The 14,080-nt window shown below is 50.7% G+C and overlaps 1 protein-coding gene across 5 annotated transcripts in view; it reads right to left on the bottom strand.

Moving 5' to 3' along the window:
- Positions 1–14,080, bottom strand: part of RNF220 (ring finger protein 220) — a 158,268-nt gene that overhangs the window by 69,805 nt on the left and 74,383 nt on the right. For all 5 annotated transcript variants that reach the window (XM_085231162.1, XM_085231164.1, XM_085231165.1 and 2 more), the window contains one exon: positions 1,191–1,320. In XM_085231162.1, coding sequence (XP_085087288.1) covers positions 1,191–1,320 — 130 coding nt within the window. The remainder of the gene's footprint in view (positions 1–1,190; positions 1,321–14,080) is intronic.

The following is a 14,080-nucleotide window of genomic DNA, read 5'->3' as shown; positions in this document are numbered from 1 at the left end:
CGCCTGCATGGCCGAGCGGAGCGGGCGAGAGAAGCGAGGGCAAGCTGGGGAGAGCTGTCTTCTCTCTAACTGCTGCTGTTATTTAAAGGAATAATGCCATTCTTTTTCATTTGTCAGCTGGCCCACAATGGCCCTTGTCACGCTTTATGATTTAGGGTTTCCTTTCCTTTCCCATTAAACGCCACCTTCCCATCACTGCCTCGCGCCAGCCGTCCTCTGCGCCTGGCTCGCGCTTTCAGTTTCGCTCTGATATTGGCCCAACTTCTTTGATGGGCTCCTCGGAGCGCTAATTGCTTCTGTTCATTTAAACCTGTTCACTAATTTGCAGTGGCCCTTTATTAAGTTGGATGCGGCCCAAATGACGCCATAAATTACGCTCGCGAGGGGAGCGGGTGGCGCGGGGGATAAATGGGCTCTTCCCTGCCCCCTCTTTCCCTGTGCGGTGCCAGGATCCAACACGATGCTGCGTGGGTGCTCCCTCGGACCTCTCTGCTTCTCCCCCTTCTGAGCATTTCTGGCTTGCTGCAAGGCACAGCCCAGCCAAGCAGGAACAGGGATGGATCTGGTTCCTCCACACTCTCCATAGCCGTGGGAAGCCCCCTGCCCTGGTGTGCACACACACACTGGCTTGGGAGCCCTCCCTTCTCTCCTACCACCTGGTGACGTAACGCAGCTTTTCACTGGTGGTACGATCCCTTTCCTCACCTTTTAATGACCGGGGAATTCATTAATAATTGAAATAAACACGCTCTTTTCCAAGGCTGCTGAGTTTTATTAAGGCAGGGGCAGGGATCTGACAACCCTTGGCTGCGGCCATTTCCTAAATGACTGCTAGCAGTTAAAATGCAATTATTATTATTATTATTATTTTTAATAAAAGGAAAACTTGGCCATTCTGGGGAAAGCATCAGGAGCAGAAGGCAGCTCCCACCCTGCTCCACCGCAGGATGCATCCCAGATGTCAAAGCAACCCATGCAGCCAATATGGGGCCACGCTGCAAGTACCAGCTCTTGCTGTTTTGCTTTGCTTTGCATGTCGCCGTCTCCTCTGCTATGGCTGGATGGGGCTCTGGGCAGCCTGTTCTAGTGGTTGGCAATCCTACCCGTGGCAGGGAGTTTGGAACAAGATGATATTTAAGGTCTCTTCCAACCTAAGCCATTCTATGATTCTATGATCACGGGCTGCTTACCTGATGTTGAGTTGGGTGAGCTTCTCCAGCTCCTGCTCCATGTGCTCCTGCAGCTCTCCAGGGCGCAGGAGGACCTGGCAGATGGGGCAGATGGGAGCCTGGCTGTCAAACAATGTCGCTTTCTTTTTGCCTGTAGGGAAGGAAAAGGGGATAAAGCTTTAGCTCCTGTGCAGCCTCAGTCCTGGAGCAGTGGCCAAAAGCAGCATTTCCTGCTCTGAGCCCCATTTGGTTTGGGCACAGCTTTAGGTCAGATTTTATCATCTCTTCTGCTCCTAAGCAGCAGACACAGAGGGGACTGGTGTGGTCTGGAATCCAGTTTTCTTCTGGAGTACCTCCTTTTCTCCCCAGTAATCGTGCTCCTTGAGGTAGTTACTAGCTCTGTCCTGCAGATGGGCATGAGGGCATCCCGGTGACTTAGCAGGGGAAGGAACTAGAATTGAGGGATGTGGTTTGTGGGCATAGTGGTGATGGGTCAGCAGTTGGGTTAGGTGACCTTAGCAGTCTTTTCCAACCCTAATGACTTTGTGATTCTATGATTCTATGAACAGCCCCATTTCTGGGCTGCTTCTCTGTAACCTTGGCTTCCCCTGCTTCCAGAGCAGACAACGCAGCTCAGAGCCAAATGCCACACTATTTCTCTCTGTTCTTAACTAATTTAGAAGAAGTATTTAAATTCTCTGTGATATCCCTGAAGCTGGGGGTCAGGACCCTGAAGAGCAGAGCTGTTCGCCCCCAGATGCAGGCACAGCTGTCCCCTTTCTCATCCCCAACCACCACCCTCCTCGTCTCCAGTCCTGCCAGGTTTCCCCACTCCATAGCCAATTTCCTCTAGCTTGGAAACTTTATTACCCCCTCTGTAAGGAATATACAGCACCTATTTAACATAAAATAAAACTCTAAAGCAAACAATGAAGTTTCAATAAAAGGGGAAAGCCCAGGGGTGCCCGCGCCCCTCTCCCAGCTGTATTAGCAACTCTGCTCATGAGAGGGCGTGCGGAGCCCGGCTCAGCTGCGGCGGAGGAACATGCTTTATAGCTGCCTGTTGTCATCCAACGCCGACCCTCCTGCTGGATTATTTATTTATGTATTAGACATGGATCAAATTGGTTAAATCCGAGTGAGAGGCAGTAATGCACAATAAAGCAGCCAGCGCTAGATGTGAGGGGCTACGTGCAGCGTGGCCTTCCAATCAGGAGCCAAAAGGTGCCATTTTATGGCTCCTAACGATGGCAGAGCCCAGTTAAATGAATCCCCATTAAAGGAATAGACCTTCTTGAAGTATAAAACATTGGTGTAAGCAGCTTTACTGGGGCCCTGCTGCTCTCTGTAAGTGCCTGGTGCAGGCATTTAACGAGAGGAAGAGTGTGAGATGAGTTGGAGTCACCTTGGCTCATCCTTGCCTTCCAGCAGGACATAGTGCACGTGCCTGGCAGAGCCCTCTCCTTTGGCTTCCCTACAGAAGATGAGGGAAACTGAGGCACGGAGCAGAGCTCAGTGATACGGGCCTTCCCCTGCCTCTCCAGCATCTCCGTCCATTGGGAGCTCTCCCATAGGCAGGCCCAAGAGGAAAGCCCAAGTTGGACTTGAGTTGCTCCCGAGGCACATCCCTTGGCTCTGCATCCCTACTGCCTGCTGGAGAAGGGAGGATGAAACATGCTGCTGTGCAGCTGCTGCATCTCCCTCTCTTCTATAATGCCCAGAAATCACTGAACCCAAACAAGCAGCTCCTGCTGACCCTTGCGGGAAAGGTCGGCATTTCAGTAATTCCACTTTCCTGCTGGAGCTTTTCCACTTTTGTGTAGCAGGGGCTGAAATAGCCCAGGAGCGTCCCCGACCACCTGCTATTTATAACCCCAACTTCACAGCAAAACAATGGAGCTGTCTGAGCCTCCTTCCCAAAATAAACAGGCAGCCTTTGAGTGGACGGGAAATCCTGCTGGATTCCCGCTGTGGGGTGTGCAGATGGATGGGGAAGTGGCTGCCCTCTGTCCTCCCACCCTGAATCCACAATCCCTGTCCCAGCCACCACCACAGGGCCCTCCCATCCTTCCCTGCCACCCACAGTTTGCACTGGTGGGATGGGGATGCTCTTAGAGTTTGACCTGCAGGTGTTTGTGGTATTCTCTCGCGTGATTGCTGTGAGATGGTGGACAGTCCTGGAGCACAGTGGCAGTGGTAGGAGGAGCCTTGGATAGAGATGTGCAGCCAGGGTCCCACTTAGGAACCTGCTGCTGGTCTCCTGCTTACTGCTTAGGGATCTTTGGTGGGCAAGTGTTCCTAAGCAGAGATTATTTCAGATTTCAACATCTGGGGTAACTGGGGGGTATCTCAGACCATTCGAAGGACCCCTGCTGCATTCCACTACAGGAGAAATAAGCATCGATGGCCTTCTCTACCCCTACACGAATGATACTGCAACGGCTCTGTGTCATGTCAGCTGTCACCCTGCATCTGCTCTGAAGGTGTGACAGCAGAGCAAGGTTCTCTGACTCCAGCAAGTGTGGGAGGCTGGGGCTCAGGCTACAGGAAGAGCTTCAAGAGGGGCAGGAGATCTGGGCTCTGGTCATGCAGCCAAGACCCTGACACACAGCCTGCCACACTCGTGCTTAAAACAGGAGACAGAGGTGCCCTGGCTCCTGGCTGAAGGGCTGACAGCCGCACGTTAGCAGGCGCTAGGCTGAGTAACTGTGACAGCAGAGGGGAGGGAATGGCTCCATGCCAGTGGGACACCCACACAACCCATCTCAGCTCTGCCCCATGGCCCCACACTCGCTCATGCTGCCCATCCCATGGCACCCAGCTCCATGCCGGTGGTGCTGGGTGGTGAGATGGCAATCTGGAGTGTTCAGGTTTCAGTTGTCAGTGCAGAGATAGAGGGAGATGTGAACACTCTCTGTATCACTCTCCAGTGCTGGGCATCCTGATATTCAGGAACAGCCAAGGACACTGTGTTGTGCGTGCAGCTGGACCAGAGGACATCTGACCAGGGTGAAACAAAAGATGCAGGCCCCGAGCTGCCTACTCCAGCAGCAAGTGCTCCCTGCCCTGCCCTGTGCCAAGACTGCTCCTGGGAGACCCTGAATGGCTCTTTTCAGGCTTCTCTTTTTGGCAGCTGTGTTTTTGTTTTCCTGCCCCTCTCTCTCCCCACCACTCCCTGGTTCCACATGTTTACCCTCCCCGGCTCTGCTGCACTCCCCCCTGCCAAGCCCCTGCTTGCCAGTGCCAGAGAGATGAAAAGGCAGATCTGCAGCTCCTGCTGCTTGCACAGTCTCCTGGGCTCCGTGGAAATGTTGAACTCCAAGTGTTGAAACCAAATATTTCCTGCTCCTAAAGCCGAACGCCCGACGTGCAGACGCACCCCTGCGTGGAGGAATTTCTCCATGGGTTCTGTCAGAGGGCATCTCTGTGTGAATAGCTCCCAGCCTTGACAGGGGACGAACAGACCCCAGGTCAGGAGAGGCTCATGGGGATGCACTCACTGGTGAGGATATGCTTTGTCTTCCACTAAGGCCCTTCCCTAGACCACCTGCCCACGTCCCTCAGCATCTTCTCACTGCGGTGTCCTTCCTCATGGGCATCCAAAACTCTCCCTTTCCCTGCCTTGCCCCCAGGAGCACCAGACCTGTCCTCCCAACTCTTCATTTCCCAATATCTCAGACTGTTTTCCACTTGTCTGAGTCCACAGCTCTCCTTCCTTGGAGACGCCTCCCTCCATTTCATCCTCCCATTTTCTCTCTCCCTCTTAACCACTCCATCATTTAACACCCATCACAGCTGGTTGATCTGAAACCCTCCTGAATAGCAATGACCCCGCGCCGGGGCCCTGCATACTGCTCTGGGGCTGTGTAGGAGCCAGGTGGGTGGTAATGGAAGTGCTGACACAGGCTCCTTGACAGCACCACTGCTATAATAATCCCTCCTGGCTCCCTCTCTGCTCAGCTTCCATGGCGATTATTTTCCATTCCATGATGGGCCAGCTGTTATTTGTGTACTGATAGCAGATATCTCGTGTGACAAGCTTCCTTTCCTTCCAGCTCAAAAAACAATAATTCAAAGAAAGCCCTATATTAGCTTGGAAATAGCCAAAAGCCTGCTCCGCCGAGCCTGCATGGCATCCAATGGTGTGACAGCAAGTGGCGGTGAAGGGGAAGATGACAGCAGTGGTGATGAAGGTGGGGGTGGCTTGGGTCAGCAAAGAGCATCCGGTGACAGCAACAGAGTGGCTTTGGGAGGAAAAATGACTTGGTCATATAGGGAGGGAGCATGGGGAGAACTGCGCATTGCTGTCCCATCTCCTTGCCACACAGGAGTCGCTTCTCCGTGCCACACCAGGTACCTGGGTTTTTTGGACAGTACATGGCATGGGACCATTCCTACCATGAGCTCTAGAGAGAGGGACAGGGGTTTGTGCAGAGGAGATGGGAGATCACAGATGGACAGAGAGAACCCATGAGTAAATGGGGTGCAGCATAGAGCCAAACAGAGCCTCTGCATGCCACCGAAGGGTCTGATCCCTGGTAAGGGGCTGGGCAGCCGAGCAGCTTAGCAAATACACCTGCCTCTCCTGAGGCTAAACAAAAATCTAAGGCAGGATCCAAGGCTGAAAACTTGCTGAAATATTGATTTCCTTCCGAAGAAAAGAGAGGCTCATGCAGCTGTGAGCTGGACACTGCAACGCTGCACGGCGCTGCTGCCAGGCACCTGGTGGGAGCTGTTCCATGTGACACCGCAGGGATGGCCCTTGGAAGGGAAGCACAGCCCTGTCCTCGTGGGCACCGTGCTTCTGGGGGGCTCCTGGGGACATCCCCAAAATCCCAGAATCCCACCCCAAAAGCCACCTCCCTCCTGGGTGCTCCGTCTGCAGGGATCGTGGCTGCCCACCGCGGGATGGAGAAAGATGGATGGAGCCGGGCAATAATTTAAGAAACTGAGTGAGTCTGTACATCCAATCACTTTACAAATCAGGGGAAAAGGAGAGAGGAGGAAAGGAAGGAGGGGGGGGAGAAGTGAAAAGGCCGCGCAGGGAAATGCATCACAATTACTGTCTCAGCTCTAATGAGGAGCCTGTCATGAGGCTGTCATCCTGCGGAAAGCCACCTACTCAGAAAGATTCAATAAAAAAGTAGCAGAGAGATAAAAAAGAGATATATTTCAGCCCTTGCTAATATTCTTTTCATTTGTCCCAGCACAAAATAAGATACTGCACTTAACCGGCTCGGTTAAAATGAAAAGCGGGGGGGGGCGGGAAGGGAGCAGCATTGATCAATACCACTAAAAGCCGGGAGACACGGTGATGGAGTGCAATTTTTTTGTCTGTGCTGAAGCATAGCAGAGGCCCGGGCGGGGTAATTTATGATTCACACGCATGCTGGCTAACTAGAGGCTGACAAGACAATGAATCCTCGATGAGAGGAGTGCAGGCCACCTCGAGCTGGAAGGGAGATTGTGACAGGGACCCAAGAGGGTGAGAGGAAGAGGAGGGCTGGGGACGGCCCCGTTACTCTGGAGATGGATGGAATGAGGGCAATGGGGAGCAGCAGCAGAGGGTTGGTCCCTTCTGCACACCAGAAACCCTGATGGGTGATGCCATCCCTTGTGGCAGGCTGGTGACATCCTGCTGGCCATTTGGTACAAGGGGCACTTATTGTCCCTCAGACACTGAACTGGGGTGGCTGCTGGTTCGGTGGGATGAGATGAAGAGGAGGAGGTGTTCCACTGCATTGCCAAATGTGCCTCAATAATCTTCTGCAGTGGTTCTTGGGACGGAAAAACCTGGAGCAAAGAGCCATCTTCTGCTGACAAAAAGTGATGCCGGGAAATGGAAAAGGTGGGAGTTTTGCAGGAACATCCCAGTGTATGGCTGGGAGCCCACAGATGATCTGCTGTCTCAGAGAACTGCTGTCCAAGGCACTGTTTGGGGTCTGCTCCATGCCCTGACTGCTTCCGATGTACCAAAATCAGAGCACAACCATGAGCAGGAGCACCTCTGTGTCCTCAGTAAAGAAGCTGGGAGCACCCCAAGGGACAGCAGAAGTCTGCGAATGGGACCCTCACTGTTGGCAGTGACAGAGGAGCCCTGGGACAGCCCCAGCCTCTTGGTGACATGCAGCACCTAGCTCAATTATACCCGCAGCACATGCAGCTCCCATGCCCTTGGCTTGGAGGGCAGCCAGTTGGCTGGGGATACGCCAATATGCCCGCAATTTGAAGAGACAACGATGGGGCAGAGCTTTTCCCTGCCTCCCACCCACTCCCTCCCCTTAGCTTGCAGCTCCTCTCCTCCCTCGGGGGTGTGTGGGGCACACATCGAAAACACAGATATTGAACTGTCAAAACTATTTCCTACAAGAAAATAGATTCATCAGCTTGCAGCACGCAGGGTCATTGCCACATTTTCCCCTCGCGCCAGCACCTGCACATGCCGGCGCATACCCAATGCCTCTTCGCAGCACCGGCACTTTAGCTTGTAGCTCAGGGCCCTTAAGTGACTTTGAGAAATGGATAATCGATTATAATTCCACGGGCCTCTCTGCAGATTTATCCGGAGAATGTATAAAAGCCAGGGCTTGGGAGAAGCGGGTCCTTCTAGCCAACGTGTCAATTGCCTGCACTCTCCGTGCCCGGCTCGGAAAATCGCATCCCAAGCACGACTCTGTTTAATCCATCAGTACACAATCAATGCACTCTGTAATCAACTCTTGATCACTTAATTTTACACATGTTGGCTGAATCCCTTTGTTTAATCACTAGATCAGGCCACCTTGTTGTGCAGCCCCCTCCTGGCTCAGCCCTCCCCACCGGCACTGCTGCCCTAAGCCCTCCATTCACCTTGAGCAAGAGCCTGGTGAGTAGATAGAGGCACTGGAGGAGGGAGGATGCAAATGGAGAGAGCAGGAAAAAAGCTCCAGAGAGAATGAAAATGTTTTCCCTCTGTCATCCTAGAGCTTGTCCCACCCATACAAAAAGCATTGCCACTGGGATTTGGAGAATAGCCACATGCCCTGGCTGCAAGGAGATGGCACCCATTGCACGACTCCTATTCATACCCCCAGCACCCTCCCACCCCATCATTATTTTGACTGTTTGAGCAGCTGAGGCCATTAGCAGCAGCGCTTCTTGATCTTTCCCTCCCAGAGGCATCCTTGGGAACATCGCTTCCATCTCACCGGGGTTCATCTTCCTTTTTATGGCAAGAGCACGACCCTAGGGTTGCAGATGCTTGGAGGCAGCTTGCTGGTTTTTTAGTGTGATTTGTGTCACCCGCCCGATGCCACCTCACCCTTGGCACTGGGGTCGGCGTCCAGGGGATGCTCATAGATGGAGATGTCTAATGGCATGACATTGAAATGCATTGGGGTTTTGCATGCATTCATCTCATCCTGCTGCCGAATAACCCTTTCCAGGAAGAGTTTGTTGTGTTTTAACTGTGTGCTGAGAACCTGAGGGCTCAGAGATCAGGAGAACACCGTTCTGATGCCACGCATTGCACTCCCTGTACCTGAGCACATCATCCCTAATCCACAGCTCTAAAGAGGCTTTGATGCTGCCTCTAATTTGGCACGTGGAGCGGCCACTGCTCACGCTTGCTTGCAGGAATAAATGATGGGATACGCTTGAACAAGAGGGATCTGTGAGCGCAATTGCCAGGGGAGCGTGCAAATGTTGTCTTTGCACAGGAAACGTGCACCAAGCCGCGTGCTGACACTGAGAGGCCGTGTGTAGGACAAAGCCGGCGCATATGTTTAAAGAGAATTCCAGTTGCTATCCTATAGCAAATAGTCTTCAAAGAGCCCCTGGAGCTCTCAGCTTCTCAGCATGGAAAGGGGAGTTTGTACAAGATGAAACACAAATAAATAGTTTACCATATAAAAGATATCCCAGGCAAAGAGTGAGATGCAAGTTTTTAGATCTCACATTAGCCAGCTGTGGTTTTATTGGTCCCTGAGTAAAAGCTGTAAATAAAACACAAACCTAACCTGCATATTGTCAAACTGCATTTAAAAAACAACAACACTTAATGGCACTTGAGAGCATCAACGGGTGAAATGGTGCACAGTGCATCACGAGACAGCCCACGGAGCTGTGAGCAAAGCGGGAATACCAGAGCTGGGCAAGTGGACCAAAGTGGCAGGGATCAGTGAGCAACCAGAGCATCTTCTCCCCTCCCTTGTGTGCCAAACTCTGCCCAACCTCTGCAGCTCTCAGCTCTTTAAACCTTGACTCATGATGACAAGTGGACACCAAAACCACCCCATCTGGCTCTGGGCTCCTTGTGATGCCCAAAATTCTGTCTCCTTCCAATGAACAAGTCAATCTGTCCTCTGAGCTCTTGGCCAGGGGATCAAGGTTCCATCACACCACAGCTCTTCCCCACTGTCACCCACATGCCAATGCAGGCTATGGCACTGTCACATCCCTTCTACTATTTTCAGGTGGAGGGAAGGAAATAAGGAGAAAAAAAGAAAACAACAACAAAGAACAACTTGCCAAGGACTAATTAATATTTAATTTACTGCAAAATGTACTTATTATTCCCAAGTAATTGGCCGCCTGCACAGCTGTGGCCACTAATGAATAGAGAGGGAACAAGATGCGGGACTGGAGGCCGGGGGGAGCACAGGGGTGGTGTTGTCTTTGATCAGACTGAACCACTGCCTTTAATGTGCATAATAAGAAAACTTAAACAGCTTTGGTGTTGTTTTTTTTTAAGATCTAAAAATGGCCATGATGCTACTAATGGATTGCGCTTAGCTTATTGCACTGTAATCGCCCTATTATCGCTGCAAATTTAACGAGGGGAAAAAGGGACTTTGGAAGATGGCATTTGCAAATAGGTTGTTGAATAACATTGCTGCTGAACATGGAAAACAGGCGAGCCCACTTATTGCAATTCCTTGCATAGACTGTCAATGCCCGACTAAGGCACTCACATTCCCATCTCTATTGCTGCTTTTTGCTCTGTGATTGAACTATTGGCTCATTTAACTCTGAGGATAGAAAATATTTTTTTAGTTGCTAATAGAAGTGGCCCAGTGTGGATTTCAGCTCAGCTTTTCCTGCAGAGGGAGTTAATTTCACCCCAGTGCTCAGTGCTTAAGTGGGATTGAAGTAGTCTGTGAGCCTTGTGCCGACCCTTCTGCATGAGGTGACATTCACCCTGAGAGTGTCCCCTCCCTGGGGAGTGGTGCACAGTGTGAGGCTGGGAAATGGCATTTCCCACGTGCAGGAGTTGGGGCTGTCAGGGGAAAATGTCCCTCAGCCACAGACGGGGACCTACCCCCATTGGTTTCATGGTAATCACTGTAGCCATCCCATTTCCCCGTGATGACTCAAGCATTCCACTGTTCTCCCTGTTCCCCGACCCTCATTCAGTGCTCAGCAGTGGATGTTTATGATGGCCCCAACACCTCAGGCTGTGCTCCCATTCTGTTTGGGTACGTGAACGGTGTGCTGGCCAGCCCAGCCTTTGGCACCATCGTGCCTCACCGCATCCAAGACCGGAGACATGTTGGCATGCTGCCGGCCCCTGACTAAAGCAAACAGCCAGCCAGACGTGTCCTGGGGGCAAAGACAACACCACGCAGGGACACCGAGAGGTGAGAGCAGCCCAGGGAAGGGCCAGGGGCAGAGAGCAGCGGTGGTGTCTCTTCCAGAACACCCCTGAGCCTCCTCTCCCGTCCTCCCCAGATAAAAACCCGGCCCAAGCCCAAGCAAAATAAATAAATAAATAAATAAATATATCAAAATACGCCACCCCAGGGAATTTAAAACTCTGACCAAATAGGCACTATTGATGTAGAAATATAAACGCAGCAGTGGCTCCGTGGGCCCTAAAGCTGAGCTGCAAAGTGGATTGTTGGGTTCGATTTGTCAAACTCAGAGGCTGGCAAGTTTGGGCAGCTCTGCCGATGGTGTTTTATGGAACCTTTCAGGAACCCTCAATAAAAAATGTATTAGATTAGTAATTTGAGTCCCAAATGACCAATTTGAAATGATTGCTTTCTTATGATTTTTCTGAAAGTGCCTGTTTCGTGAGAAATTGCTTGAAAAATCAGAGGGAGTTTGTAGAGACAATTGTAACAGCACACACGAGGGCTGGTTGCAATGAGTTAGGGGAACACTCATTTAACGAGGAAAGAAAAAAGCTCTATTTTTTGCATCTTTCCTCCTTCCTTGGCTTCAATATCACCATAAGAAGGGCTGATGGTGAAATACTTGGGAAGGAAGGGAGGTTCGGTGCCAAAATGACCTCCCGAGGTCTCCCTTTCAACCTCAATTATCTCGTGGCTCCTCAACTCTCCGATCGTCTCCCTCACTGCCTTCTGTTTTCTGCACTTTGAGGGTTCTGCTCCCAGCACACATCAGCTCTCTGCCCTGCCTGCAGGCGTGAAGCATGCCTTTCCTATTTATTTAAACGAAAGCCGAGATTCTTGTATCACTGCTTGACTGCAGAGGCTGAAACTTTAGGAGAAAAAAACCCTGAGAGCCTTGTGATAAACTTGTGAAAATTGGCAGTGCTGAGAGTGAACCACCCTGGAATACCACTACCTGGAAGGCATTAAGGAATTACAGAGTACAGCTTAATGGGGAGAGCTCGTGTGGGACGGGCTGCTTGGGAAAGACAAAGAGTTTGCAGAAGAATGAGTAGCAGAACCCATCAGCTTGATCACTAACCAAAAAAAACTGAGATGACTGAAATATCTGTACCCTGATCCTCTTTAATTGCTCCTGTTTAAACAGGCCATTCTTTAAGACGGGAAAATACGAAGTCAGTAGGGTCTGTGTAAATGGCAATTTGCAAAAAGGATAAGGTGACATTTCTGACATGAACATTGAACAAAAAATTAATATTTTGTCTCTTTAATAAATGGGTATTTGCAGGAGAGAATCCATTATAAAAGGAGAACTAGTGCGAGGTTCTTGAAGCTGTTTCCATCAATTGCTATAAGATTTATATGTAAATATGTTAATGGTACTATTAATAATTTAATGGGGGCATGGCAAGCTGTGTTTACATAATAAATATGATTAAGTGTTTCCCTCGAATGAAGTTGCAGGAGTGTCACACTACCCCAGGTTATTACCATCGAGGCTTTGCTGTGCTCACCACAGCGCTGGCAGGAAGCGCGATGCTGCGCTCCCATCGTTGTGCCAAAAAGCTCCCACTGTTGCTGCAGAGCGAGCAGCAGAGATTTGCTGACGTGCACGGGTGATGCTTCCCCCAATTTTATCTCTTACAAGGGCGGATGAACGCCCTCCACTTGAATGAAATCGTTCAAGATTTACTTGAGTGTAATTGAGAATAAAATCTGGTCGGAGATAATTAAGTTGCTGAATATGCTTACCGCTCCTTAAATCCACTGCTCACAGAGCAGGACTGGGGGAATAACACAGTCGGTAGGAACAGAGCAATTTACGGGCAAAGCAGGCAGGCTGCTCCACTGGGCACCAAGACCCCATGGCATGTTCCTGCTTGGCTTTGTCCACCTGGGGCTGTGGGATCCTGCCCACACCTGAGCACTTCCATATCCCCAGACATTTGCAGAGGTTGAGGGAGCTGTGGGGAAGAAAAAGCCATGGATTTCATAGAGTTGGTAATAAAACCTCCCAGGGCTGTGATGCTGGTTGGCACCCCTTTGTCTCTCCCTGTCCCCAAACTGTCTTGCCTACTGACAGCAAAAGGCTCTAGCGTGGGATGGAAGGGGTTAAATTAACTGCAGTGCAAGGCCAATTGCACTGAGGTGTCAAACTATAATTTTATATTAGGGCCTGTAATAGTTACTAGAGTTTTACTACAATAACTACATGTCCAAGCAGAGTTTAATGAGAAAATCTATAGTTTTGCTATGGTATTTTCTCTTAGTTTGCATAATTCCCTGAATGCAACCCAGTAAAGCTTTTGACCCGAGATAATAAAAAGGTGATAAAAATGGGCTGTAAAACCCAGCATATACATACATATATATATATATATATTAAACAGCCATCACAAAATTATGGGTAATTTCCACAAGATGAGAGGAAACAACAAAACCTCATTGGACACACCACCCCATGCACTGCAGATGGCATCCACGTGGGCGTCTCTTATGCCAACAGAGCCTTCCCCATGGAGGATACGGGGCTGAGACTCCACGGTCCTGCTCCCATGTTCTGACCATGGTTAACTCGAGACCCATGGGGTGGGCTTTGGTGCAAGGACCCAGCTCTCCGCACGCAGGGAAGGAGAAAGCTCCTTAGTTGCAAGGCATGAGGGAGGGAAGGACACATCAAATCATCCCCCCCTCTCCGCATTTCCTTCTCTGCCCTGCAGCTGCTCACAAGGATGTTTGGATAGTAAATGCAGCTGTAACTTTCAGTATAAAACTCAACCTCTTCTCTCTGCTTGAGCCATCCAGGAGGGCACAGCGCGGTGCTTGAGGCTGAACGTTAAGGAACTTCCATGGCTACCAAAGGGTAATGTGGATGAGCTGCATATGGATGGATCTTCCCAAGACACACTGCTATGTGTCCCTGCTCACTGTAGTTGGTCCAGATGACCTTGAACAGTCACTTCCAACTGAAACCATTCTATGAGTCTATGATTCTCTGGCTTTCAGGTGAGGAGGAAAAGTTCCTCATGAAGCCCCAATCCCAAGGAGCCAAGCGATGGTTGGGACACCATTGAGAGTATCAAGTGTGTACGGAGATTTTGGTGTACAACAGCAGTTTTGCTTTGGATTCTGCATTACCATGAGGATGAGATGCTCTGCCCATCCTCACTTGGAGCTGTGGCCCAGGGTGAGCCAGGCACTGGGCACGGTCCCATGGTTCCCCCGTCCCCCCAGTGAGCTCCCAGCTTTCTGTCACCCTGCCAGCTCCAGGCTGTCCCTCTCCCATTCCCCCATCAA

This window comes from Meleagris gallopavo, chromosome 10 (genome assembly GCF_905368555.1).
Source record: "Meleagris gallopavo chromosome 10, MGAL_WU_HG_1.1, whole genome shotgun sequence".
Lineage (NCBI taxonomy): Eukaryota > Metazoa > Chordata > Aves > Galliformes > Phasianidae > Meleagris > Meleagris gallopavo.
The sequence above is the reverse complement of the archived record's forward strand: the minus strand, read 5'-3'. Positions and strand labels throughout refer to the sequence as shown.